Genomic DNA, 26,409 nt, shown 5'->3' on the forward strand with positions numbered 1-26,409 from the left:
ACATATGCAGTTTAAATGACATATCGCAATAACCGAGAAAGAAAAAATAATTATATATGTCAGTTCCAATCAAGGACAAGGAGAGATTTGAGTTTTCTTATTCTTCCAGTACTGCTAGACCACACCAGTTTTATATCACTAAATCTACCAAAAATATTAATAAATAATACACAACAACAACAGTTCATTTGGAGCAAGACCCTGGTTTCTTTTTTTTTTTTTGGAAGTAAAGACCACAAACGACATGTGCTCTGTGAGAGTTTTAAGGTGCTTGATAAACTCCGGTTGGCTCTTATTTTTGTTTCATCAAGGCTTCTGTTACATGATGCCTTATTATGATGCTAACTCACCTTTTACTTAATATGTAAACATTTAATTTCATTCCTTGCCTGTAGGGGGATTTTGTCACGGAGTACCAACTTAACTTTTACTTACTTCAAAACCTTCAAATCCCCCAAGGCTGTAGTTCCCCAAGTTGTATTTGATACAAATTTTGAATATGTATAAAATAGGGTATGGTTAAGGTAAGGAAAGATAGGGTATGATTAGGGTTAAGGGTTGGGAGTTAGGTTTAAGGTTTGGTTGTACACAACCTCCAATATCATCCCATTGAAAAAGGACTCACATTCATAGAATCCCAGTTTTGCACTGGTCGTCAACAACATGTCAAACAAACGCCTTCCACTTGCTCCTCCTCCATTCTTTCTAGGCCCCTATCTCTATGACAAGTTGTTGCTGATGTCCAGGGCTTGTTGGTACACCTGAGTCATATCATCAAGATCTCCTAACAGAGAGAAGCTGCTGTTATCCCCTGGAGAGCCCTGTGTTCCTCGACTGAATTTACCACTATGTAGGGGAGGAGCTGCCTGGAGACCTTTAAAGTTGGCCAGCTGAAGAAGGTTTTCTGCAGACACGCAGCCTCTGATGTTGGGACGGGTTCTGGGTGGGGGCCAGTCAGCACCGCTGAAGGAACTGTTGGTGATGGTGTCGCTATCCTCCCTTACAATACTGGATGGGCGACTCTGACTGCGGGATAAACCTGAATCGCCAGGTGCTGGTTCCCCAAGGACACTCATAGGAGGAGCGCCGCTATACGTAGAATACTTCCCGTTGCGTTTCAAGATGCCTTTTCTACCAACTGCTCGCTTTGGTGGTGAGCTGGCGGCGAGAGGTGTAATGTTGCCACCTAGCAGGTCAGAGGACTCACTGCGCTCTGGGGAAGAATAGTACCCTGATTCCCGTTGTTGGTTGTTCTTTAGGATTCCCTTCTTAGGAAGGATGGAAATCGTCTTGGTAGGAGAGTCGCCTGTTAGCCTCTGCTCCTCTTCGTCCTCTTCACCCTCAGGCCCAGATTCCTTCTCTGGGGTTCCCGCACCGGACTCGATCTCCTCCAGACTTGGAGAGCGTTGCTCTTCAGAGGTTCTTGTCTTCAGGATGCCCTTTGGTCTCTTGAGGCCCAGGCTGTCCTCTCCATTACAGTGGGACACTCCAACATCATTCTCTTTCTTGGACTTTTTGGGCCGTTGACGGACAAGCAGGAATGGTTCGGACCGGATGGCTTTAGTGGGTCGTGGCTCAGTCCGGTTCTGCCAGTCAATGAGACGAGCCAGCATGGGCGAGCCAGCATCCCTTTGTGATTCACAGTCACACACACTGGTCTTCCATCCCCAGTTTACCCACCAGTGATTGGCGATGTCTTCCACCGTGGCCCGCCGCTCAGGGTTGACCATCAGCATCCAGCGGATCAGGCCACGAGCATCTAAACAAAAGACCAAACCAGCTTCTTGTTTAGCATAATCAGAGACAAGTTTATTTGAATATACATTTCTCTATACAAAAGTCATTTTAAACATTGTCTAAAGAATTCAATAGTTCCAGTACCTGATGACTGGGATGGTTCTCGATACTCTCCATTGCTGATTTGCCGAATAAGATTTTTGTGGTCCCCTCCATCAAACGGCATACTACCATAGACCAGCGTATACAGCAACACCCCCAGAGCCCAGCTGTCCACCTACAAATAATGGATGGCATTAATGTCAGCTGACTCTAAAAGAACATTGAGTTACTGCTAAATGTTGAATAAACAACACTTCAGACATCCTGTCATACGGAGGGGTGATAGAAATCACTTGACAAGACTGGGTTGGTTAGACTGTGCTTTCATGCAAGAATCTATTTATAGCATGACTTTATGGACTTTTTAGGAAAGTAATTGGACACTCCAGCAAGCAGGAACAGCATCAGATGGTACCAGTCTCCCGCTTTTGCTGGTTTCAGGGTGTTTTTTAGCTTCAACGGCACGCTATGTGCTATCAGTCTGCTTTGAAGCATTCTATTACACAACACATCACCCTGAGCCGTCAGTTATGTAAGTCCTGTAGAGTGAAAGGACAAGGTATGTAGGCAAGAAATCTCATGACCTCCCCAGCAGCCTGAATGGTTTTCCAGGTACTTGAGTTGTCAGTTCACGGGAAATCACTTATGGACCTGAGTGATTGTTAGCTCAAGGTGGTCACCATGGCAAGATACTTTATTGATTTAATTGTTAGCAAGGTTTGGCTTTTTGATTACATCCTCTACATTTAATTGTTTTCTCTACCCCTGAGGAAAATTGCAGCAAATTATTGCATGCTAAAGTCTATAAAGTACACTGATCTACTTCTATCTCAAAATGCCCTGGGCTGTATACCACAAGAGAGACACATGTAAAGCTCTAAAGAACCTTTTAACTCTGACCCAGGATTGACATGTATAATCAGAGACTTTTGGAGAAAGAAAATGCAGCTGCGCTCCATGATCAGTAGGGAAGCACAACCGTGTGTTTGCCTGATCCTAGGGGTTTGTGGAAGGATAATCCCATCAAAGAGCAGAACGAGGCTTCACTAACCACACAGACTGTCTCTGATAGATCACAGCCGCTCACAGTGGATTTCACACGCTAACATAATGAAACTATGGGGTGTTTCATTTACGATGATGCAAACCTCAAGGGTTTATGCCTGTGCATCACGTCATGCAGGCCTGTAGTAAACCATTCCAGCATGTTATTATGACCCTGGAAAAAAGTTCAACATAAAGAGCAGCTTGTGTAGCTCTCTTTATCTGAGCATTCCTCACCTCTGGACCACGGTACGGTCTGCCGTTGACGATCTCTGGGGACGCGTAGAGTGGACTACCACAGAAGGTCTGGAGGAGCTTGTCTTTATGATACAGGTTGGACAACCCAAAATCAGCAATCTGTATGAACAACAAACAAGTTGTTCTGTTTTAGAGAACCAGTGCAGCTAAAACTTTATTTTTCTGGTTTAGTAAGTGTTTGTTCCATTCAACGTCTCATTGTTTCATTCAACGTTCTGCTCATGTTTCATGAATGAAGCCCATCATTTTAAAAATTTTAAGTTCACATTTACATTTAAATCCTACTGAAAACAGCATCTTTTCAATGTTCAATTTGGGATGCACTAATCCTAATGTGTTATACCATATATAGTATGTATGTGAACTAGGACATACTGTTTCAGGACATAACTAACTTAAAAAACATTCTCACCTTTATGTTACCGTTTTCATCCAGTAGCACATTTTCCAGTTTCAGGTCCCGGTGAACAACACCATTCTGTAAAGAAAACGTCAGAATACACTTTAGAGATTGGAGATAATATTGTCATAGCCAACAGAATACGACCAATGAACCACTGACATATGTTTCACAAACACTATCTCTAATTACAGTTCTGTTCAGACACCAGCTCTTGATTGGAACAAGATTGTGTTTCTTTCAAAGTAACAAACAGCATTTCGGTTACAGCACACCCGGAAACCCAGTCACAAGAGGTTTGGGATCTGAGAGATTTCACTACAGATGTCTGATGACCATGAAAGAAGCATGTGTTCAGCATGCACAGCTTTTAGCAGATGGACTATAAATTGACAGTTTAACAGACTGCTTTCTTATGTTGTCTGATGGACCCCACCCGAAAATCCCCCCACATTGTGGTTGCCCATGGTGATGATGACTCATTACCCTCCCCTCTGGTGTCTGGGAGCTCCCCTGCCCTGAAATATGACATCACGTCATCTTCAGCTGCAAACCAGCCCACCCAGTGCAGGTCCATGGAGACCTTGATTGACTCTGAGCAGTGCATCATGGGAGAACAGGTCTCATTTGTTAGATGTGATGCAAAACTCCGGCTAGGTTTCAAAACCTATTGATCTGCCTAATTAGACAGTATTTTGATGTGAATGCAATCCCATAATGCATTGCAACGAGCCCAGTGCCGACAAAAAAACTCACCCAAAAATGGTGCATGACACCAGAGAAACGTCAGTTATAAATATAAATATATCAGTTAAAAAAAAAAAAATCTATTTACAATGGCTTTTTGTATCTAGTATTTGTTTGCCCTATGTATTTTTATGCTTAGCTTTGCATCAAGATAATTTTAAACTCTATTAAAATGAAAAGAAAAGGTCTGATTGTAAGAAACTGGAAAGACCTTATTCACGGAAATGTACAGTTGGCTGGTTTATTACTCCATCGACAGCTCTGCTAAAAGCTTAAATGTGTGACCCATGATGCAAAGCTGTTTCACATCAGTTGTCTGTTCCAAGATTCCTCCCAAACTGACAAGAGCCAAAGATAATAGGCTCGCACTGCACAGCCCGATTTCATCGAATAACTGCACGTGCAGCTCTGCAGGAACCCTGATGACACATGAGGCTCTCTATGGAAGGAGAAAGGGATTGAGAAAGAGATAGAGTGGAAAAAGAGAGAGATAAACGAGGTGCGTACCTTGTGGCAGTAGTGCACAGCAGAGACAATCTGCCTAAAGAAGTGTCGGGTCTCTCTCTCGGTCAGGCGTCTGCGTTCGCTGATGTAGTCATAGAGTTCGCCTTTACTGGCGTATTCCATGACGATCACTATCTTGTCCTTATTTTCAAACACTATAAAACAAAACAACATCATGTTGAAAATATGAGCATATATATATATATAGATGTATATTTGTATATGTATATTACAATAAAGAAGGATATGAGAAAAAATCTAGATAAATTTGCAGGCCTCAGTAATTGACCAGCTGGTTATCGTGACCCATGTCTAGTTTAGGCCAAGGCTTCAATAAGGAGCCGTCCAGTCAAAAATAAAAATGTACGGTGGCGCCTTGTTTCTTCAGAATGCAACCCACAATGAAAAAGTACAAGTAAAAAAACTACAGGATGCATAACTTTGAAAAGAATTTGTTTTGTAGTGGCCAGTCCAGAAAGTTCATCAAGTCACAGCAGAATCCACTAACGACCAGGAGAAGCCGAAAAATCCAGAGGAACAAACACAGCAAATTACAGTCCGACACAGCAGAAAGTGGCTGTTTCTGCAAAACCCCAAAAATCCTCGTACGGATCACCCCACCCAAGAGTTTGGCGCTGCCGCCGGCTCCTGTCACACGTCCAGAATCGGTTCTCATCTTTTTACAGAATCTCTTGTATCCGCCACCGCTTTCCACAGAACAGCAGGGAATGTGAGCGCAAGGCCTTCTGGGATTGTGCAAATACAGTTTATAGAGAGAGGGTAACAGAGTTAACATATTTACTGTGTCAAAGTCAGTTTTCTCAAAGTGCTAAATATTGAAGCTCGGCGACAAATTCTACAGTCATGTGAGAAAATCTATCTGACAAATACACTGTGGCCTGTAGGAAAGTCCCAAATGAGATCTCTAACTTCTTAACTGTTTCTCCTCAATCACAATGAGGTTGAATGCAAACTAAACTCCTGATTCTTAGAAGTTTCCCCTAAAAAAAAAAAAAAAAAGAGTAACACTTTATTTCGAATAGTACACTATAGACATTCTACTAACTTTGTCACTATATGTCAACTAACTCTCATTAGAGTATTAGTAGACTCTGTTTAATATCTGCTAACACTTTATTTTGATGCTCCCCTACAGACATTCTACTGACTACAACAAGTAACATTGCAAGTACATGTTAACTTATTCTGCAAACCCTAACCTAGGAGTGAGTCTACTAATACTCTAATGAGAGTTAGTTTACATGTAAATGCAAACTAATGAGAGTTAGTTGACTAGTAGATGCAAAGTTACTTATAGATAGTAGAATGTCTAAAGTGGACTATTGAAATAGTATAATTTCAAATATCTCACACTGTGCTCAGATTTGCCAAACAAGTCTGCAATCAAAAGTCAGAGATCTCACTATGAGCTTGAGTTTTATTGTCTTACTGTATGTCAACAGTTGTCTCAGTTGTGTGGAATTTTAGGAGAAACGATTGACACATTTTTAATACTTTAACCATAGCTCTAAATCTCCTGAGCAATTAAAGAGCAACCTCTGAGTAATAAAATGTTCCTCTGGGAAAGTTCACGCTGCTAAACGGGTACACAAGCAATTCACATTCATTCCTCTATCCGAAAATTTCCACGACCAGCCCAAACCCATAAACATAATTTAACATGGCAAGATTAAATTAAAAGAGAAAGACACTCTGACACTGGAGCAATGAAAGACAAAGCCAGACACAAGAAAAAAAAAAAAAGATTCTCTGGAGACTCATTTAAAGCTGGTAACTCCAGAGACTCGTTTAAAGAGGTGTTCTCCCTTCTTTGGGTCGAGCCAACCACAACACAGGCGGAGTCATGACACAGAACAAAGATGAATACTGCAACTCTTCAAAAATAAACTGCCCTATTAAACCCAGACGGACTTTGAGCGGAAAACCGTCGAGTCAGCGCGCCGAGAGCTCGCCAGGCCCGCCGTGGCACAGAATCAGCAGAAGAAACTAGACGGCAGCAAAAAACGTCTTTAGAAATCATCAACACAGGGTTTCTCTGGAGATCTTAACCATTGAAACACATGCTGGTCAGGAATGGGGAGGGTCATATTCACTGAGGCTGATCTAGTTTCATTGAAATATTATTGCATGAACAAAACAAAAGGATTTTACTGTTCTTCACAACACAAGCCTATTATTAGTCAATGAAAGATTACTATGACTCATTAGAAATGTATGTTTGAGTGCATTGATTAATAGGTAGACAGACAGACAGACAGTAGATAGATAGATAGATAGATACCTTCATATATAGAGATGATATGTGGGTGGCGAAGAGACGACATGATCTCGATTTCTCGTCGAATGTGAACCATGTCCTGTTCATCTTTAATCTTTTCCTTCTTGATAGACTTGATGGCAACCTGAAGAGAAGAAAGAGTTTTAGAGTTTCAAACATTAGTCATAATAATATTGCGTTAGAAACTTCTAGTAATTTACATGTTATTTTATTCAGTTGTCTGCTCAGAATCGTGGGAGAATCGCGATCTCTATTTTAAAGTGATTCTCAATTTACCAAGAATTGCGCAGCTCTACACACAATTGAGGATTTTTGGGGAAAAAAAGTCTCAAATCTGGCCGCGCCCCCCTAATCGTTGAAGTGGGTGCAAATCAGGCCCAAAATGGATCTTAAAATCTTCAAGCGCGTGGCCAGCATAAGCCACATTTTTATGGCTTTTTGTTTAAACACGTGCACTAAACCACTCAAACAAAAACACTCTATTCTTGAACGTCAGAAAAACACCTGAGTAGATTCTTCAGACGGAGAGGTGTAATCATCCCATCACACACACACAGAATTATCCCATAAACACGTCACAACTGAGCATATTTTCAGACTCTTGCCGTGTAATTTTCCTGATGTTTTTCTTTTTTTTTTTGTGGAAAATGAGGGTGCAGTGCTTGGAAGCGGAATGAAAGCTCTCTCGTGTGTTTATTCGGCTCTCATGGGTCCTGAGGACACTGCACTGATGTCTCTATATAGCCATCGGATGACCTAAACACACTCGAACAGGAGATAAGATGTGGGCAGACAGGAGATGCCCTGCTCACTGCCTGATGGATGATGTCAGAAGAGGAAATGATATCTGGGTAGTGATTTCCTGTCTATTTCTGTCCTATCTCCCCCTCCCAGGCGTGTGCTACACGTCCATTTAAAGAACAAATGGAACAATGCGTCAGCCGATGACAGACCTTCATCGGAAAAGAGGAAGTCCTTTGTCAATTCTGTTTGTTTTGTGAAGTCATACGCATTGACGGGCCACAAACGGTCCCCAAAACAGGTCTATCCGCTCCTCCGTGTGGCTTCTCATCATCGCTGTAATTCCCAGAACAGGGTCTTCACATTAATGGCGAGCATGCAAGCAAACCGCTGCTTTTCTCGGAGAAACCAAAACCACATGTTTCCGAGGAGCTGAAGGTAAATTAGCGACTATATCCATAAAAGGAAAGCCCTAGCGGAATGCTTCAAAACTGATTATGTGGAATAAAAAGACATAAACAAATCCAGAAACCAGGGCCCGTTCTCTAAAAGCAGAACGGGCAAGTCCTGCTCTTTATTGGAAAGCCATCACGGAGTGTTTTCCATGAGCTCATGAAGTTATGTGCAGTTGAAGGTATTCACCTCCCGCCAGGTCCGCTGGAGACGCCAGGAATACTAATGTCGCAGTTTGTTCATACGCAGCAGGAGCGAGAGTTTAAAATAATCTCCAGGAAGAAAAAAAAGACTGCGTTCCCACTGAGGTAGTAACAGGATTCCCGACCAGTGGAGCTTTTTATTTGTTTATCTGTGTGCAAGCCAACTGAACAGAATACAGGATCAATAAAAGAGCAGACGAGTCTTTGCATTTCATTAATGATGTTGAACCTAAAACCTCTCAGAAATACAACATAACACTCAGAAAACCACCTACAACATGCTGAATAAGTAATTTCATGAAATAAACTGTCCCTGCCTCCTTCAACCGCTAGAGGCCACCAGCTTCCTATGAAGACACTACAGCGAACGTAACATTTTGTATCCCTTTGATGACTGAGACTCAGATATGAAGGTCTCACTGACCCTGGATCAGAATTTAGAGCCAGTTGCATTTCTATCATGCTGGTTTGGCCCCCTTACAGGATATTAATTTTCCACAACGCTTTCATTTCCTGCTCAAGATGGACTTTCAAATGTTTGTCTACTTGACTTGTCACAGTGACCTTTCGCCTGCAGACGGGCAATCACACAAACATGATGGACATGTGACCAATTCATCACACCGTGGAAGGAATGTTCACCGTTATGTTCTGTGGACATCCGATCTTGTTTGTGCATTCAGACGGACACAAATGCAATGCAAACACGTACAGAACTGACCTCATACGTGCGAGAGCTCACACACACACATGCTATCTGTCTGTCTGCTCGGGTCATTATGCTGAATCAGGCTGGTAAAGCCATAAAGAAGAAATATGTTTTGCAGTTTCTTCGGTTATCTGTGTCATAGGAGTAGAGGTCAAGAACTGGATTGTGGCATATATCAACAGTCAGAACTTTGTGTTTGTCCGTGTACGTGATAATAACAGATAGTAAAGCATTATCATGGCAAGAATAAACATTACGTTCAGCAACAAAAGGGACATCACTGAGAGGCACAAAACTAAAAATGACATGAGCTGCTTGTATTGGCTGGTTATGAAGATTGATCTTTCATATCTCAAGAGATTTAGTGAAGATCGCAGTTGTGTTTGATTTAAGTACCGAGTAAACTAATTAATCGCACATTTTTCTGTAATTATGTGCGATTAATCATACCTAACATTAAATTTTTTTATATATTTCCCAAACGCATTACACTTTCAGATATGCAAGTTTGCATTGTTGCATTCTAACGTGTTTTAAACTGCTGTTTATTACAACACAACTATGTGAATGCAAACGTGTTGCAATGTATGTCCGAACGCAAATATGTTTAATAGTATGCAAATGCCTCTTAGTATGCAAGTGCAATTTCACATATTGTTGTCACATATGCCGAAATGTGTCAAAAAAGTATTAACAATGCAAGCAAAAACCCACAAATGTTTCTATGTACACAGCTTTGATTTTGTGAGTTGTTGCGTTATTCAGTGCTATTCATAACGCAATGCAAGTTGCGAACACAAACGCTTAGGTACACAAGCTCTATTGCAAACATTGTTGCGCTAGAAAATCAGAATACCCTCATAACTCAATGCAAATATGAAAAGTCAATTTAATGCGGTATTGCATTCTGACGTTTAAAAAGGCAATATGTGAACGCAAACGTTTCTCAGTATGCAAGCCCAATTTAAAATGTTGCGCTGCAAAATGTGTCAGAACACAATAAAAAAAATAACAGGTAAATGCATAAGTATGCAAGTGAGTTTTCACACGTTGCTGCATTGTAAAGTGTGTCGAAATGCAATTTACAACACAATGCGAGTACATGGTGCATTCTCAGCAAAGCCACAAAGGGGCGCTAATGCTTCTTTTGTGTTCCATTTGTGTTTTTCCCATACAGTCGACAACGTTGTTCACACGCATACGCGAAAACTATTAAAACACACTGTATTCTGCTGCGTGGCCAGTAGTTGGCGATGTCTCTTTGTATAGAAACAGTACGCGCATATAGACTGAACACGTGATATGTATGCACATGACATCACAGTTTCCACAAATTCGCATTTCGGTAGTTTACACGGAGACGATAACGGTATCATTTTCAAAAACTTGCACTTTGAATCCTGTTTTCAAAAGTTTGCATTTTCAGGCCCCCAAAAAAACTGCCCCTAAAGGCCCTTGCACACGGAGTCCGAAATTCGTGTCCGAAATTTTCGCACGTTAAAAAATAAATACGACCTCACGTTATGTCAATCACGCTTGTACACTGCCTCCGAAACTTTCGTCCGTCAAAAAAACAAACAAATCAGGTTCGATTTTCTGCGTTTTTCGCATCAGTAGCAAGCATTTTGAATGGTGTTTTGACAATTCAGAACCACCCAATCACAAAAGCGAAAAAACGCATGCGATAATTTCGGACTCAGTGTGCAAGAGCCTTTAGTCATACAGGTTTTAAACAACATGAGGGTGATTCAATGATTGCAGAAATTTCATTTTTGAGTGTACTATCACTTTAAGCAATGTATGAAAAAGAATCAAAATATTGCACTGTGATTTTTCTTTCCTACGGGTGTAGGCCTGTCTTAAAGGGTAACTCTCAGCAAAATGCAACCTAGGGTCTTTTTGTTAATCTACCCGAGGCAAACTTTCTTTTAAAAGCATGATTAGAATGGAAACGCCACTTTTAAGTTTAACCGTATTTTCGTTTTGGTCAAATTGCCTTTTGAATGGGAGTGCTAGGGGCACTTCTATGATAGCATCAAAAATCGCTATTTTTAAAACACTAAGAAGGCTCGACACAACATGAAACTTTGCTCGAAGTATCACCAGGGGCTCTACACATGAACTCGAGCTTTGAGAACATTGCTTGTGTACACAGAGTTTACTAAAAAGAATTTTGAACAACTCACTGTTGCTGTGTCCGCCGGCATTTTGACAGTCAAAAATAGTCGATCTCCGAATGCGAATGAACGGACTCTGAATTTTAGTATTGTTTCTTATATGAGCATCCTTTTTCAAATACAAGGTCATTATTGATTTTCACTAACGACAAAACAACAAATTATCTGTGAATTTATATGGAACTAAGCTTTAGGAGCTTTACATCTTTACTCTCCTCCCTGTTACGTTGCATTCGGAGATCGACTATTTTTGACTGTCAATATGCCGGCGGACGAAAACAACAACAACAACAACAGCAACAGTGAGTTGTTCGAAATCATTCTTTTTAGTAAACTCTGTGTACACAAACAATGTTCTCAATGCTGGAGTTCATGTGTAGAGCCCCTGGTGATACTTCGAGCAAAGTTTCATGTTGTGTCGAGCCTTCTTAGTGTTTTAAAAATAGCGATTTTGATGCTATCATAGTCGTGCCCCTAGCACTCCCATTCAAAGGCAATTTGACCAAAAATGAAAATACGGTCAATCTTAAAAGTGGCGTTTCCATTCTAATCATGCTTTTAAACGAAAGTTTGCCTCGGGTAGATTAACAAAAACACCCAAGGTTGCATTTTGGCGAGAGTTACCCTTTAAGACTGTGATTTCAAATGTTTAGTCTCTGTGAGCAGTTATCAGTGGTTTCTATGTCTGTTATCCATACGTCTGCGCTATAACTCTTTACAGATAGTGCGTCCGGCTGGTTAACAGTTTTTCTGATTAATTCCTGCTAAGCACACTAAACTGGTGCCAGAAAACAACACTGTATGTCTCTCTGAGTGACTTTATGTTTATGGGCCCACAAACACGCATGACAAATTATGTTTTACCATGCGTCTGAGTTTGAGGTAAATGAAAAAACATGTATGTGTGTGTGCACCATTTTATTTTTAGGTCTTTTAGAGTGCACTCATACATTCTTCAGCAGCCTGCCAACACACTGATGGCACACTGCCCACCGATACACTCAGACCTGTGTGTGTGTGTGTGTGAGACTGTGTTGTGAAATAGCCTGAATTGTAAATTATTAAACTAAAAGAAGGCTATATATCTCGCGTACAGCTCATAACAGCCACCAACAATATTGTTACCATGGAAATATACATGACTAGAGGGTGTTTCACTGCTAGGTCACGTCTCAAGAATGTGTTTCAGGTCTATTCGGCAGGTTAAAAAACATCGCTAAATGCTAATAACAAAACACAAGTAAACAAACAGTCATTCTTAGTTAGTTTCCCATACATACAATCAAACTCTACAGCAATTTAGTGCAAATTCAATCACTTAGTTGAAGCTAGTCAAATGCTAACACTCAAAACCATGAACAAATCGACTCAGGGTGAAAGAACTAGCAACAACAACATGGTTTGTGCAGACCACAAGAAGATAATCAAAAGAACGCTGGGGTCCGGACAAAACTAGACCCCCTTGGCTTTCATTGAATGGACCAAAAACTCTGAGAAGTTTTTCCAAATATCTTTTGTTCTCCACAAGAAGAAAGGGTTGGAATGACATAAGGGTGAGAAAACAATGACAGAATCTTTATTTTTGGGTGAACTTTAGCAGAATAGCAAGATTTCATTGCTTCCAGCAGCTGTTCCTGGGTTCTGTGGTGACCGAGCCGCAATGTTAAACAACAACCAAAGCCACGTGCCGCAGCGTGCCGAATGAATCCGGTATGTTTGATTAATGAACAAACGAACACTTAAGCCCTGCCTGACCTAGATGACCACAGCATAACTTGCCAACTAGGTCAGTGCCTAGGTCAACTATGCTGGTCCATTAGTGACCCCAAGATCATAACTCAAGGTCTTTAACACAAAGGTCACCGGTCGCATTATTATGGTGAGCGGTCAGCAGCAGTGACCGTTGAACCCAACTGCAACAGAAACGGTCAATTGTTTGAAGTGTGATACGTTTCATTGTGGTCATTAAAGCAACTTTACACAAGATTTAAAGCATCTGCTCTTGCACCACTGAACGCGTGCGGAGCACACTCGTGGGGTGGACTTCCCATGAGATGGGCTGAAACGAGCCAAACACAACAACGGATTATTATAGCTTAGCTGACACCCTAAATGACAAACTACAGCCGGTCCAAGAACCAGGCCAGTGCTGTACATTTACCAAATGATTCATTGATTCAAAATTTCAATGACTGGTACATATCAGTGTATCATGGCATTTCCATAATTAAGTATCTTGCAGGGTTTGAACCTACAAACTTTTAGATACCAGTTCAGATGAATAACTATGACATTAGACTGACTGGTTTAGCAGATGCTCACCTCTCTTCCAGAATGGCGCTCGATGGCCTTCTTGACTTTGCCGTACGTTCCTCTCCCCAGGGTCTCCAGCAGCTCGTATCGATGCTTTAGGTTGTGTTTGTGATGATGTTTCTTCACACCAGAGCTGCTGCGTTTTACCTCACCGGGGCCCTCAGGGGCCTTCGCCACCGCCACCACTGAGGGGCCCGGCGGGTCACCTGGCCTTTGTGTCTCCATCATGCGGGAGGATATTTTAAACCCCCCTCTGTTTAAATATCTCGACTAAATGCTTTGAAATATTGATAATATAAAACCTAATTAATATACCTAATTAGCATATAAATAAATAAATAAATTACAATGCAAAGGTTTAATTATGTTAAGATATAAACTAATTTATGATTGTCAATAATGACTCATATTTTAATGAGGTGTCTATCTATTCTACCTATAGCCAGCTATGGCAGGCTATCTAAAGAAAAATAATATTCCTAGTCTAATTATGAACGATAAAACCGGGTTCGATATGGATTAAAAACGGACTAAAAAGGCATATTATTAAAAAGAATCTAATGAACACGTGCCAAGTGGTTTTTATGGCACTTATAAAACTGCTACAATGTATCATTCACAATTAGAACGACAACGTATCTATTGTGCTCTATTCTATTATGACGCGTTCTATACCATTATGACGTTTCCTACTCCGTTATGACGTGTTCTCTTTCCCGTGGCGCGTTCGATCATGATTTCTCCGTTATTCCTTTGTTTCAATCTACCGCAGAAAATCTCAGGCGAGAAAGCAGCGACCACGCCGGCGTTCTGGACGTAAATCACCCTCATTCTGGCCTCGGATCCGCCGTGGTGTCAGACAGCTCGGTTCTGGTGCCGGTGACCCGTGACGTGAGGCTCGGTGTGCGGGGATCGGACGGAAGGGTGTGCTGCGGTCTCGTGTCTGCTGTGGCCATGATTCGGTGTGTTCGGCCCGTCTCTCCTCCTGGTGTCCTGGTCTGTGATTCTTTCTCTCTGTCCTTCAGGCTGAGAAACACACTGAATAAAGACGGAGGGGGGGCGGAGTCACTGCTGGCAGTGCGTGTGTGTCTCTCTCTCTTTCTGTCTATCTCTCTCTCTCTCTCTGAATGTGCATTACTCTGATTTTTGCTGATTTTCTGATTCTGCTTCACTAGAGTGAAAATAGAACGGTAAATGCCTTTTTTTAAATCAACCATCAAACAGAGGCTTTTAAGTCAAGCCAAGCCTGTGTGTATTTTAAAATAGCCTAAATATATTTATTTATTTAAATAAATAAAAACGTCACACCCATGTTGTGTTTTCATGTTTTATGGGGACTTTCCATAGACATAATGATACTGTACAAACTGTATATTTTCTCCCCTTACACTAACTCTACCCCTAAACCTACCCATCACAGAAAACTTTCTGCATTTTTACATTCTCAAAAAACATCACTTAGTGTGATTTATAAGCTGTTTTCCTCATGCATGGGGACCAAAACATGTCCCAACAAGGACAAGGATTTCTGATATTGCCATCTTTGTGGGGACAAGGCATACAGTATATTTTCACCTTTTATATCTAATTTGAACACTACAAAATGAGTTGTTGCCTTTTTTATAGGCGACATTATATGAGACGTTAGATTAACATCATTTGCATAGAAGCTGTTTTGCTCATTTGTTCTGCATGATCACATTCATTTGAATATCAGTCATTCAAAGGTCTAAAAGCAAAGGTCTATTGTGTTTCGTTGCGTTACATAAAGCGGGAAAGATGCATCCATCTTTGTTCATGTGCCAAATATTGCCACATGTCCTGGATTAGGGCCGTCATAAATAAACCAGTAAACCTTGACAGAGTTTGTTTGAACTGAAATACCAAGCTGAGATGTCCACATTGAAACAGTTCAGTTGTTCTGCCTGCAGAAAGCATCACCTGCAGCTCAAACGCAGTCTGAAACCTCACACTGCACATTCTCCCTCAGCCAATCAACTCTGTTTTCTTTTGTTTGCTTCTGTTTGGATCCAGAACGGTGTAATTTAGCCACTGATTGGTGGAGGGGAAGTTTGAGTCAAACAGACTCCAGACTGAGCAGTTTGTCTCTGTTTGATCTGGAGAGCACTGGGAATCTGGACCGTCCTGTGTTGTGGTGAGCGGTCAGGCAGCGGACTTCAGGCTCCAACAGTAACTGTGTGCATGTGTGTTGCTCTAAGATTTGCATCTCAGATGAAACTTGGCCTCAGATGCACCCTGGAATCAGGTATCCTGGCAGTCAAACTGCCCTCTAGTGGTAGAAATGCATGTGTGGGTCACAGTTATTCAGGTCAGCAGTGCCAGAGCATCATGGGTTTCAATATATCAAACCAATCTGGACCATCCGAATGTTTGCTTCAACAAGACCTGAGTTCAGATTGTGTGCCTTTGTTTGCTAGGCCTTAAAAAATTATGTAACAAAGATTTTATTTATTTATAACAAAAGGCCTGCTGAATTATTCATATGCTAGCATCTCCTTGATCCTTCAGACATGTTATGGTTTCACTTTTCTCTTGGACATCAAACACAGATTTGTTTTAAGATGTTTCATTCAGGTATTTGAAGCCCCTCGGGCATCTGGCAGAGTTTTTCGCCGCAGCTATTTCAAGTTCGGCATAGAAACCTGCACAGAGACGTTCCCTACACTCACCAAATTAAAAACAGCAGGAACCACGGAAGAGAGAGAGAGAGAGAGAGGTACCGTATATTGACAACATTTGATCATAAGTCACATGGCCGTGTTCCCCAGAGAGAGAGTGTGTGCTTACATGTGAACCTGAAAGTGACACGATAGACACATCCTTCATTTCAAATGATGACAGGAGAGATCCTTCAGCCTCAGACACGGAAAACAGGAACAGCTGCCAAAAAGGAGAGACAGAAATAAACCTTTTGAATGTTACAAACAATACAAAGATAGATAGATAGATACAAATACATAGACAGATACATATATAGACAGACATATGGATGGATGAATGAATGGATAGATAGATAGACAGACAGACAGACGGATGGATAGATGGAATGATGGATGGATGGACAGACAGGTGAATGGGTTGATAGACAAATACATTCAGACAGATACATACAGTTGATAGATAGTGAGATAGATAGACAGATAGACAGACAGACGGATGGATGGATAGATGGAATGATGGATGGAAGGATGGACAGGCAAATGGGTTGATAGACAGACAAATACATTCAGACAGATACATACAGTTGATAGATAGATAGATAGATAGATAGATAGATAGATAGATAGATAGATAGATAGATAGATAGATAGATAGATAGATAGATAGATAGATAGATAGATAGATAGATAGATAGATAGATAGATAGATAGATAGACAGACAGACAGACGGGCGGACAGGTGGATGGATAGATGGAATGATGGAATGATGGATGGATGGATGGATGGATGGATGGATGGATGGACAGACAGGCAAATGGGTTGATAGACAAATACATTCAGACAGATACATACAGTTGATAGATAGATAGATAGATAGATAGATAGATAGATAGATAGATAGATAGATAGATAGATAGATAGATAGATAGATAGATAGATAGATAGATAGACAGACAGACAGACAGACAGACAGACAGACAGACGGGTGGATGGATAGATGGAATGATGGATGGATGGACAGACGAATGGGTTGATAGACAGACAAATACATTCAGACAGATACAGTTGATAGATAGATAGATAGATAGATAGATAGATAGATAGATAGATAGATAGATAGATAGATAGATAGATAGATAGATAGATAGGCGAATGGGTTGATAGACAGACAGACAGATGAATGAATGGATAGATAGATAGACATATAGACAGACGGATGGACGGACAGATAGACTGTATTGTGGGAGTCTATGCTTTAGTTGTATACTGCGTGTCTGCGCATTTTGTCAAATGTAGCAGCCCTAGATCAATTCAAATCCAGATATTGATATTTGAGAACTGTACCGAGTTCAAACTGTACTCAGCCGTCGGCTCAGAGCAGCGCTATTCCTCATTTATTTACAGATACTCTGCTGCCATCTAGTGTTGCATCTGGGTGTTGATTTCTGTAGATTTCCACTGATTCACTGTCAGCCAATCATGCAGAGGTCGCTAATGAGCTGCTGTTGATTAATGAGAAACTGATGAGTTTGAGTCAAATCTGCAGACTCAGAGGTGAAGCGAATGCATGGCTTCAATTCAAGATAAAGTGGCTGCATTAAATATTGCGGGGAAATTATACAGCCCCATGAACCGACCTCTCGGTAATGCCACCTTTATGAAAGTTCAAGCTAGTGTGGTTTAATTTTAAAGATAGAAGATCACAGTTAAAAGCTTGTGTGTTTCTTCAGATCGCAGATTGATCAGCAGACCTCAAGATGAACAAACCAACAACAAGGTTCAAAACAAAGAGATCTGGAGGCACATCATCACTGTCCTGCAGGCCCAGGTGAAGGTGAAGAAGCGCAGGCAGCATCTGAAGTCTCACGACTGCTGCTTTCTGGGCTCTGATGCGGTGGATGTCATCCAAGCTCATCTGACTCAGAGCCAGGTTCTGGGAGATGCCCTGGTCTCCAGAGTCATGGTGGCTCGCCTGTGTCAGGTGCTGCTGGACTGTAAGGTGTTTGAGGCGGTGGGAACCAAAGTTCTGGGGAAGATCAGCAAACCAGGAGTCTTCCAGGACAGCAGCAGCAGTCTCTACAGATTCCTGAACACTGAGGATCTGTCCCAGGACATGCTTGAAATGGCTCTTTTCCCTCACAGTGAAGAGAGCATTATGAACATCACACCATGCAGGTGTTTCAGATCGCTGTGGATGTTTATGGTGCAGCACTGAATGGTTTTTATTCTACATTTGAATTCTAATGATTGCAATTATTGATTTTTGTAGGCAGGACATCCTGTTGTTCTCTCACAGCACACCTGTGAAGCCAGGCCAGGCATTGGATCGGCTCATGGAGAAGCTGGACTTGACTGGACTTGTTGGTTCTCCTCCCAATGAATATCTTCCACCCTCTGGTGAGACCTTTGTTCAGATTTTGCTTCTGTTTGAGGTACAAAGGCTGTGCTCGTAATGCACTGTGATCTTCTGAGTATTTTTCATGTTGAATGTTTGATTCAGTGTGAATGGCGTCGATCTAACTAAATAACTGATAAAGTATCTTTAAAAAAATATATATATTTTTTAATAGTTAAAGCTTGTCTGCCTCGGTTATTTCTTTTTTCAAACTCTTATAATTATCTTCATTAAATGTTTTATTTGTTTAAAAGAATAATAAAGCATTATGAGAGAGTTTAAAATAATCACAGTTTAAATGTAGGCATACAAGCTTTTTTTAATCTTAATCTTAATTTTAATCCAATTTTGTTTCAAATATTTAAAAATGCTTGTCATCCTCAGTCAAAAATAAAATAATTACTTTTTTTAAATCTGTTTCATAATTATCTTTATTTAACTCTGAGGTGGCATTGTATGTATAGTGAAAAAAAAAAAATATATATATATATATATATTTTTTTTTTATATATATATATCTTAAACAAATTCTGATTCTATTAAGACTTAAAAGTTTGTACCTAAATTTGAAATTTAATTGTGACTTTATTTTAAACTATCTCATAATTCTTTAACTCTAGGTGGAAACATGTAGTATTACAAAAAATATATTTTTTTAATCTAATTGTCAATTTCGTTTTCCACTTTAGAGCTAGTATGCCTCAAAGTCAAAAAAAAAAAAAAAAAATATATATATATATATATATATATATACAGTATATATATATATACATATATACAGTACCAGTCAAAAGTTTGGAAACGTTACTATTTTTAATATTTTTGAAAGAAGTCTCTTATGCTCATCAAGCCTGCAGTAAAAAAAAAAAAAAACACAGTAGTAATATGAAATATTATTACAATTTTAAATAATGGTTCTCTTTTTTAATATACTTTAAAATGTCATTTATTTTTGTGATGCAAAGCTGAATTTTCATCAGCAAGTACTCCAGTCTTTGGTGTCTTATGATCCTTCAGAAATCATTCTAATATGCTGATTTATGATCAATGTTGGAAACAGTTGTGCTGCTTAATATTTTTTTTTTATAACCTGAGATACTTTTTTCAGGATTATTTGATGAATAAAAAGTTAAAAAGAACTGTATTTATTTAGAATAGAAATCTTTTGTAACAATATACACTACCGTTCAAAAGTTTGGGAACAATAACTATTTTTTTTTTAAAGAAATTAGTACTTTAATTCAACAAGGATGCGTTAAATTGATAAAAGGTGATGGTAACGATTTATATTGTTAGAAATGTTTTTATTTTGAATAAATGCTGTTTTTATGAATAAATGCTGTTAACGTTTTACTCATCAATGAATCCTGAAAAAAGTATTCCAAAAAAAATATTAAACAGCACAACTGTTTCCATCATTGATAATAACTGAGTATCAAATTATCATATTAGAATGATTTCTGAAGGATCATAAGACACCAAAGACTGGAGTACTTGCTGATGAAAATTCAGCTTTGATCACAAAAATAAATTACATTTTAAAATATATTAAAAAAGAGAACCATTATTTTAAATTGTAATAATATTTCATAATATTACTGTTTTTATTTTATTTTTTAACTGCAGGCTTGATGAGCATAAGAGACTTCTTTCAAAAACATTAAAAATAGTAATGTTTCCAAACTTTTGACTGGTACTGTATGTATGTGTGTGTGTGTGTGTGTGTGTATATATATATAAATACAATTTTGACTTAAATCTGTCTCATAATTATCTTTAACTCTGAGTTGCCAACAATGATATGCATACTGTGAGAATAAATGCTTTATTTTATTTTTAAATCCAAACTTTTGACAGTTCCAGGGCTTTCATAAAACTGGTGGTTTCTTTCAGTTTTTCCTCTCCGTTCGGCCTAAAACACTGTTCGTGGTCATCAAATCTGAAATGTCGACTACAAACACAGAGGATTTTCATCACGCTGTTCTCTCCCCATTTACGATTCTTTGCAGTGTTTAGCCGTTGCCTAAAACACACTGGAAACCTAAAGTAACTCGCTCCCGCTGAACGTTTACTCTTTGAATTCTCGCACCTGGGAACAATACAAGTCGACACCATTATAACTGAAAGTTTGCTAACAAGTATTTCCTACTAAAGCAAGGCTGAATTTGACTCTGGTAAGCGTATCCATAGCAGACTGGTGGGAGTGGTCTTGGATGGCAGCATGCCCAGTGCATTATGGGTGTTGAAGTTTTCCTACCTATTTGGCAAACGGGAAGACAACAGCCATTTTTCTTTGTTTTCTCTAGTCTCAAACGTTTTGCCTTCCTACTGTATTGGCAGCCAAGTTTAATTAAAAGCTCATTTTGTCAGTGGTGAAGTTCCCCTTTCACAGTTTGTTGATCTGAACTCTCCTTCAGTGGTCAGAGAAGTGTGGCAGGAGCAGACGGTACGCAGGCTGTCTCAGCTGATAGATCTCCCCCTGCTGGAGGGGGTGCTGAACTGCGCACACATCGTTTCGCCCCCGTCCCGGGGCAGTAATAATGAGCCAGGCCTGCTCTACACCAGCACCTACCTCGACCGAGAGGTTCTGAAGGCCTTCAAAGAATCCCAGTGAGAAATCTTCCCCTTTTAATCCGTCAAGAAATGAAACCTCAGATGAGCCTAATAATAGTCTTCCTCCATCCAGAGCTGATGTTTGGTTGTCGGCAGCCATAGACCTGCTGGATTTCCTTCCGGATCAGCTGGTGGTGGAGGTGAGCCGAGAAATGCCCACGTTCTCCTGTGAGGAAGAGGATGGGCAGGTCAGACCCTCAGGCCACGATGAATGCAAATTACTGCTGTTTCATGTGCTGGAAAAACACTACGGACACATGGAGCGCAAGCCTCTCCTCTGTGACAGCATGGCAGACGTCTACATCGAGATCATGGAGCTCATCGGTGAAGCTAACGCTCCTCAAATTATTCATTCTTTCCTAGAAGAAAACAATGTTTTTCTTTGTGTCTGAGCATCTGTTTACCTGTATATCTAGCGAACGGGACGTTTGAAGGAGCTTTGGAAGTCCTGCAGCTGACGCTGAAGCTGCTGTCTGCGTCTGCGCGCGAGGAACTGCGCAGACTTCTGGAGTTCATGGCAGCAGCCGCAGACGCTGCCAATGTCCGGCTGCACAAAGAAGTGAGGAGTCCTGATGCATGTGAGGAGTTCTTCACCACACTTCTGTCACGTTTACACTTATTTTGAATCTGATTCTTCAGATCGAAAACCGGGTGGTTGTGAAGAAGACGTTCACCAGAGCCGTCATCCAGAGCAAGAGTCTGGACAAAGGAAAGATGGACCTGCTGATGCTCTTCATGCTCGACAACCACCAGGAGATCTTCAAGGTTTCTCTCATTTATGTGCCTTTAATAATGAATTCAGAAAGTGATGATGATCAATAATGATATAATTCAGAAAGAAGCTTTTGTGCATAACAGTTTGACCTTTTATTAGATTCCAGGTTCTCTTCACAAACTGGTCAGTGAGAAACTGGATGATATTGTGAAACACAGAGATTCTTCGTCTATCGGTATGATGTTTACATTGTTGAGTGTATTACTTTTTGGTAATATTTTAAATTTTATATATATATATATATATATATATATATATATATATATATATATATATATATATATATATATATATATATATATATAAAATTTAAAATATTACCAAAAAGTAATGGAGCGCAATAAAAGTAATATTTAATATCAGGTTTATTTATTTATTTATTATTATTATTATTATTATTATTATTATTATTATTTATTTCGTTTTCATCTTTCATTTCAGTTCGTTATTTGCCAAGGCAACAATCTCATTTTCATTTGACTTTTTTCATCTAATATTTATATTTCATTACAGGTTTATTTTTATTTTATTTATGTATTATTTATTTAGTTCGTTTTTTCAGCATTCATTATAATTTGTTGATTGCCAAGGCAACATTTCTAATTTTCATTTGACACTACAGATTTCAGGTTTTTCTTTATTTTCATTTATTTATTTATACTTTTTTCTTTTCAGCTTTCATTTTAATTTGTTGTTTGCCAAGGCAACATTTCTAGTTTTTACGGTTTTTTTCATCTAATTTATTTTATTTCAGCTCTATTTTGTTTATATAGTTATGTGTGTATATATATATATATATATATATATATATATATATATATATATACAGTGAGGAAAATAAGTATTTGAACACCCTGCTATATTGCAAGTTCTCCCACTTGGAAATCATGGAGGGGTCTGAAATTGTCATCGTAGGTGCATGTCCACTGCGAGAGACATAATCTAAAAAAAAAAATCCAGAAATCACAATATATGATTTTTTAAACTATTTATTTGTATGATACAGCTGCAAATAAGTATTTGAACACCTGTCTATCAGCTAGAATTCTGACCCTCAAAGACCTGTTAGTCTGCCTTTAAAATGTCCACCTCCACTCCATTTATTATCCTAAATTAGATGCACCTGTTTGAGGTTGTTAGCTGCATAAAGACACCTGTCCACCCCATACAATCAGTAAGAATCCAACTACTAACATGGCCAAGACCAAAGAGCTGTCCAAAGACACTAGAGACAAAATTGTACACCTCCACAAGGCTGGAAAGGGCTACGGGGAAATTGCCAAGCAGCTTGGTGAAAAAAGGTCCACTGTTGGAGCAATCATTAGAAAATGGAAGAAGCTAAACATGACTGTCAATCTCTCTCGGACTGGGGCTCCATGCAAGATCTCACCTCGTGGGGTCTCAATGATCCTAAGAAAGGTGAGAAATCAGCCCAGAACTACACAGGAGGAGCTGGTCAATGACCTGAAAAGAGCTGGGACCACCGTTTCCAAGGTTACTGTTGGTAATACACTAAGACGTCATGGTTTGAAATCATGCATGGCACGGAAGGTTCCCCTGCTTAAACCAGCACATGTCAAGGCCCATCTTAAGTTTGCCAATGACCATTTGGATGATCCAGAGGAGTCATGGGAGAAAGTCATGTGGTCAGATGAGACCAAAATAGAACTTTTTGGTCATAATTCCACTAAACGTGTTTGGAGGAAGAAGAATGATGAGCACCATCCCAAGAACACCATCCCTACTGTGAAGCATGGGGGTGGTAGCATCATGCTTTGGGGGTGTTTTTCTGCACATGGGACAGGGCGACTGCACTGTATTAAGGAGAGGATGACCGGGGCCATGTATTGCGAGATTTTGGGGAACAACCTCCTTCCCTCAGTTAGAGCATTGAAGATGGGTCGAGGCTGGGTCTTCCAACATGACAATGACCCGAAGCACACAGCCAGGATAACCAAGGAGTGGCTCTGTAAGAAGCATATCAAGGTTCTGGCGTGGCCTAGCCAGTCTCCAGACCTAAACCCAATAGAGAATCTTTGGAGGGAGCTCAAACTCTGTGTTTCTCAGCGACAGCCCAGAAACCTGACTGATCTAGAGAAGATCTGTGTGGAGGAGTGGGCCAAAATCCCTCCTGCAGTGTGTGCAAACCTGGTGAAAAACTACAGGAAACGTTTGACCTCTGTAATTGCAAACAAAGGCTACTGTACCAAATATTAACATTGATTTTCTCAGGTGTTCAAATACTTATTTGCAGCTGTATCATACAAATAAATAGTTAAAAAATCATACATTGTGATATCTGGATTTTTTTTTTTTTAGATTATGTCTCTCACAGTGGACATGCACCTACGATGACAATTTCAGACCCCTCCATGATTTCTAAGTGGGAGAACTTGCAAAATAGCAGGGTGTTCAAATACTTATTTTCCTCACTGTATATATATATATATATATATATATATATATATATATATATATATATATATATATATATATATATATACATATACATATATATACATTAAATTAATAAATAAATAAATAATATGGCTATTTTTCTTTATATTCTCATTTCATTTTAATTAGTAATTTTCTTTTTATAATTATGTGCTTTCGTCAGTTTTAGTTATTGGTTTTTTTTTTGGTTATTTATTTAACTTATCTATTTTGGTAAATATTGTTTTAGTTCATTTTAGTGCTTTATTTAAATTAACAAATGTTTTTAACAATTTTACTTATTAATAATAACCCTGAATATATGTATATTATTGTGTGACCATTTAACTTAGCCATGATAATGGTTACAAACGCGTGACAAGTATTTATTGCATTTATCTTCTGAATATTCTAGACAACCCAGTTTGTCAGCGAGTGCCAAGAGACGCATACACAGAGACCGTAAAGAGTGCGACTAGACACGAGCTGTACTCTCTCCTGAAAAACATCGACGAAAACACCAAATATTCCCTGAAAGAGAAGAATCGGCTCCTGGCACAGTTTTATAGGGGACATCCAGACATCTTCACGCAGTATTTTGGGTCTAGACTGAGCACACTAAACCTTCTTGAAGTTTAAGTTCACGGTGTCCTGGAAATGCTTTTTGTGAATGTCTTTATGCAAATAAATCAAAATAAACATATTTAACCCTCAGACGGTCTTCGTTTCGGAGTCACACCCTGGGCCTTCCCGGTCAGAAGTGACGGGACACCTAAAAATGAAACTTTCTCCATCCCAGTAAAACCAATGCAATTTATATTTGTTCTATAATATTTTTTTTCTTTTTAATTTTGTATTTTGAGAGAATTTTATTGAATTTATTCATATTTATGCAATATTTATGGTCTATTTTTGCCATTGAAAATAATTTAAAAAAAAGAAAAAAATTTAATGCAGTATTTTAGTTTAATATAGAGTCTAGGCCTTCAAAAAAAAAGTTTTAAGCAGATTAGCACCAGCTGGTGGGAGTATGGAGAGAAAGCGTAGAACCATGGTGTAACCACTAGATGGCATGTACAGCTCTCTATGGAGAGGCATGTGAATTCCTCAGCTGTTTATGGACACATTTACTTTTTTTTTCTTTTTTTTACAGAATTGTAACAAAAAATGCAATTCATTCAATTATAACACTTTATGTAAAATTATATATAGGCATATATATATAATTTTTATTTATTTTTTGTCAATTTCCCATTCATTTCCTATGGGGGTCATTTTTGACCGAAGACCACGTGTGACTTTTTTTTTTTTTTTTACGACGACTTGTCATGCTCGGATCATGACCTAATTTTTTTTTTTTTTTTTTTTTTAACATTCCGATGAAGCTGTGATTTTTAAAATTTCAAAACAGATTTTTTGTAATCAAAATGTATTGGTGTGTATGTGTATAAAAGTGTGTTTGTTTGTGTGTGGGTGGGTGTGTCTTTTTTGCACTCTTGATGTTGTAGTAGAGTGTCACCCCTTTACAGCTGTGTACTTTTTTTAGGATTGTGGCCGATTTGTAGATTGTACACAAAAATTCGAAGATTTTTTTTTTTTTTTTTTTACTTTCCCATTCATTTCCTATGGGTTGGTCATTTTTGACCGAAGACCAAAATCGTTACTATTTTTTTTTTACGACCACTTAGCATGCTCAGATTATGACCTCGATTTTTATTTTATTTTATCACCTAATGCCATAAAAGTCACCAAGTTTCATAACATTCCGATGAAGCTGTGATTTTTGAAATTCAAAACAGAAAATGCTTCGGTCAGAAATGA

General features: G+C 39.2%; 2 protein-coding genes across 2 annotated transcripts; one reads left to right on the forward strand and one right to left on the reverse strand.

The window, feature by feature from the left end:
- Nucleotides 1-222: 222 nt before the first annotated feature.
- nuak1b (NUAK family, SNF1-like kinase, 1b) lies at nucleotides 223-14,703 on the reverse strand. The gene is made up of 7 exons (XM_084397531.1): nucleotides 13,697-14,703; nucleotides 7,095-7,215; nucleotides 4,796-4,947; nucleotides 3,554-3,619; nucleotides 3,121-3,240; nucleotides 1,882-2,014; nucleotides 223-1,759 (listed from the first exon to the last, which is right to left on the reverse strand). The coding sequence occupies exons 1-7, from the start codon at nucleotides 13,913-13,915 to the stop codon at nucleotides 720-722; spliced, it is 1,851 nt and encodes a 616-aa protein (XP_084253657.1). The 5' UTR covers nucleotides 13,916-14,703; the 3' UTR covers nucleotides 223-719.
- Nucleotides 14,704-17,860: 3,157 nt separating this feature from the next.
- Nucleotides 17,861-25,317, forward strand: depdc7b (DEP domain containing 7, paralog b). Its single transcript, XM_084398029.1, has 9 exons — nucleotides 17,861-18,012; nucleotides 18,100-18,544; nucleotides 18,639-18,766; nucleotides 21,182-21,374; nucleotides 21,451-21,701; nucleotides 21,794-21,936; nucleotides 22,017-22,142; nucleotides 22,252-22,327; nucleotides 25,004-25,317. The coding sequence occupies exons 1-9, from the start codon at nucleotides 17,937-17,939 to the stop codon at nucleotides 25,225-25,227; spliced, it is 1,662 nt and encodes a 553-aa protein (XP_084254155.1). The 5' UTR covers nucleotides 17,861-17,936; the 3' UTR covers nucleotides 25,228-25,317.
- Nucleotides 25,318-26,409: the final 1,092 nt, after the last annotated feature.

Source organism: Rutilus rutilus (genome assembly GCF_951802725.1).
Source record: "Rutilus rutilus genome assembly, chromosome: 23".
Taxonomy (NCBI): Eukaryota; Metazoa; Chordata; class Actinopteri; order Cypriniformes; family Leuciscidae; genus Rutilus; species Rutilus rutilus.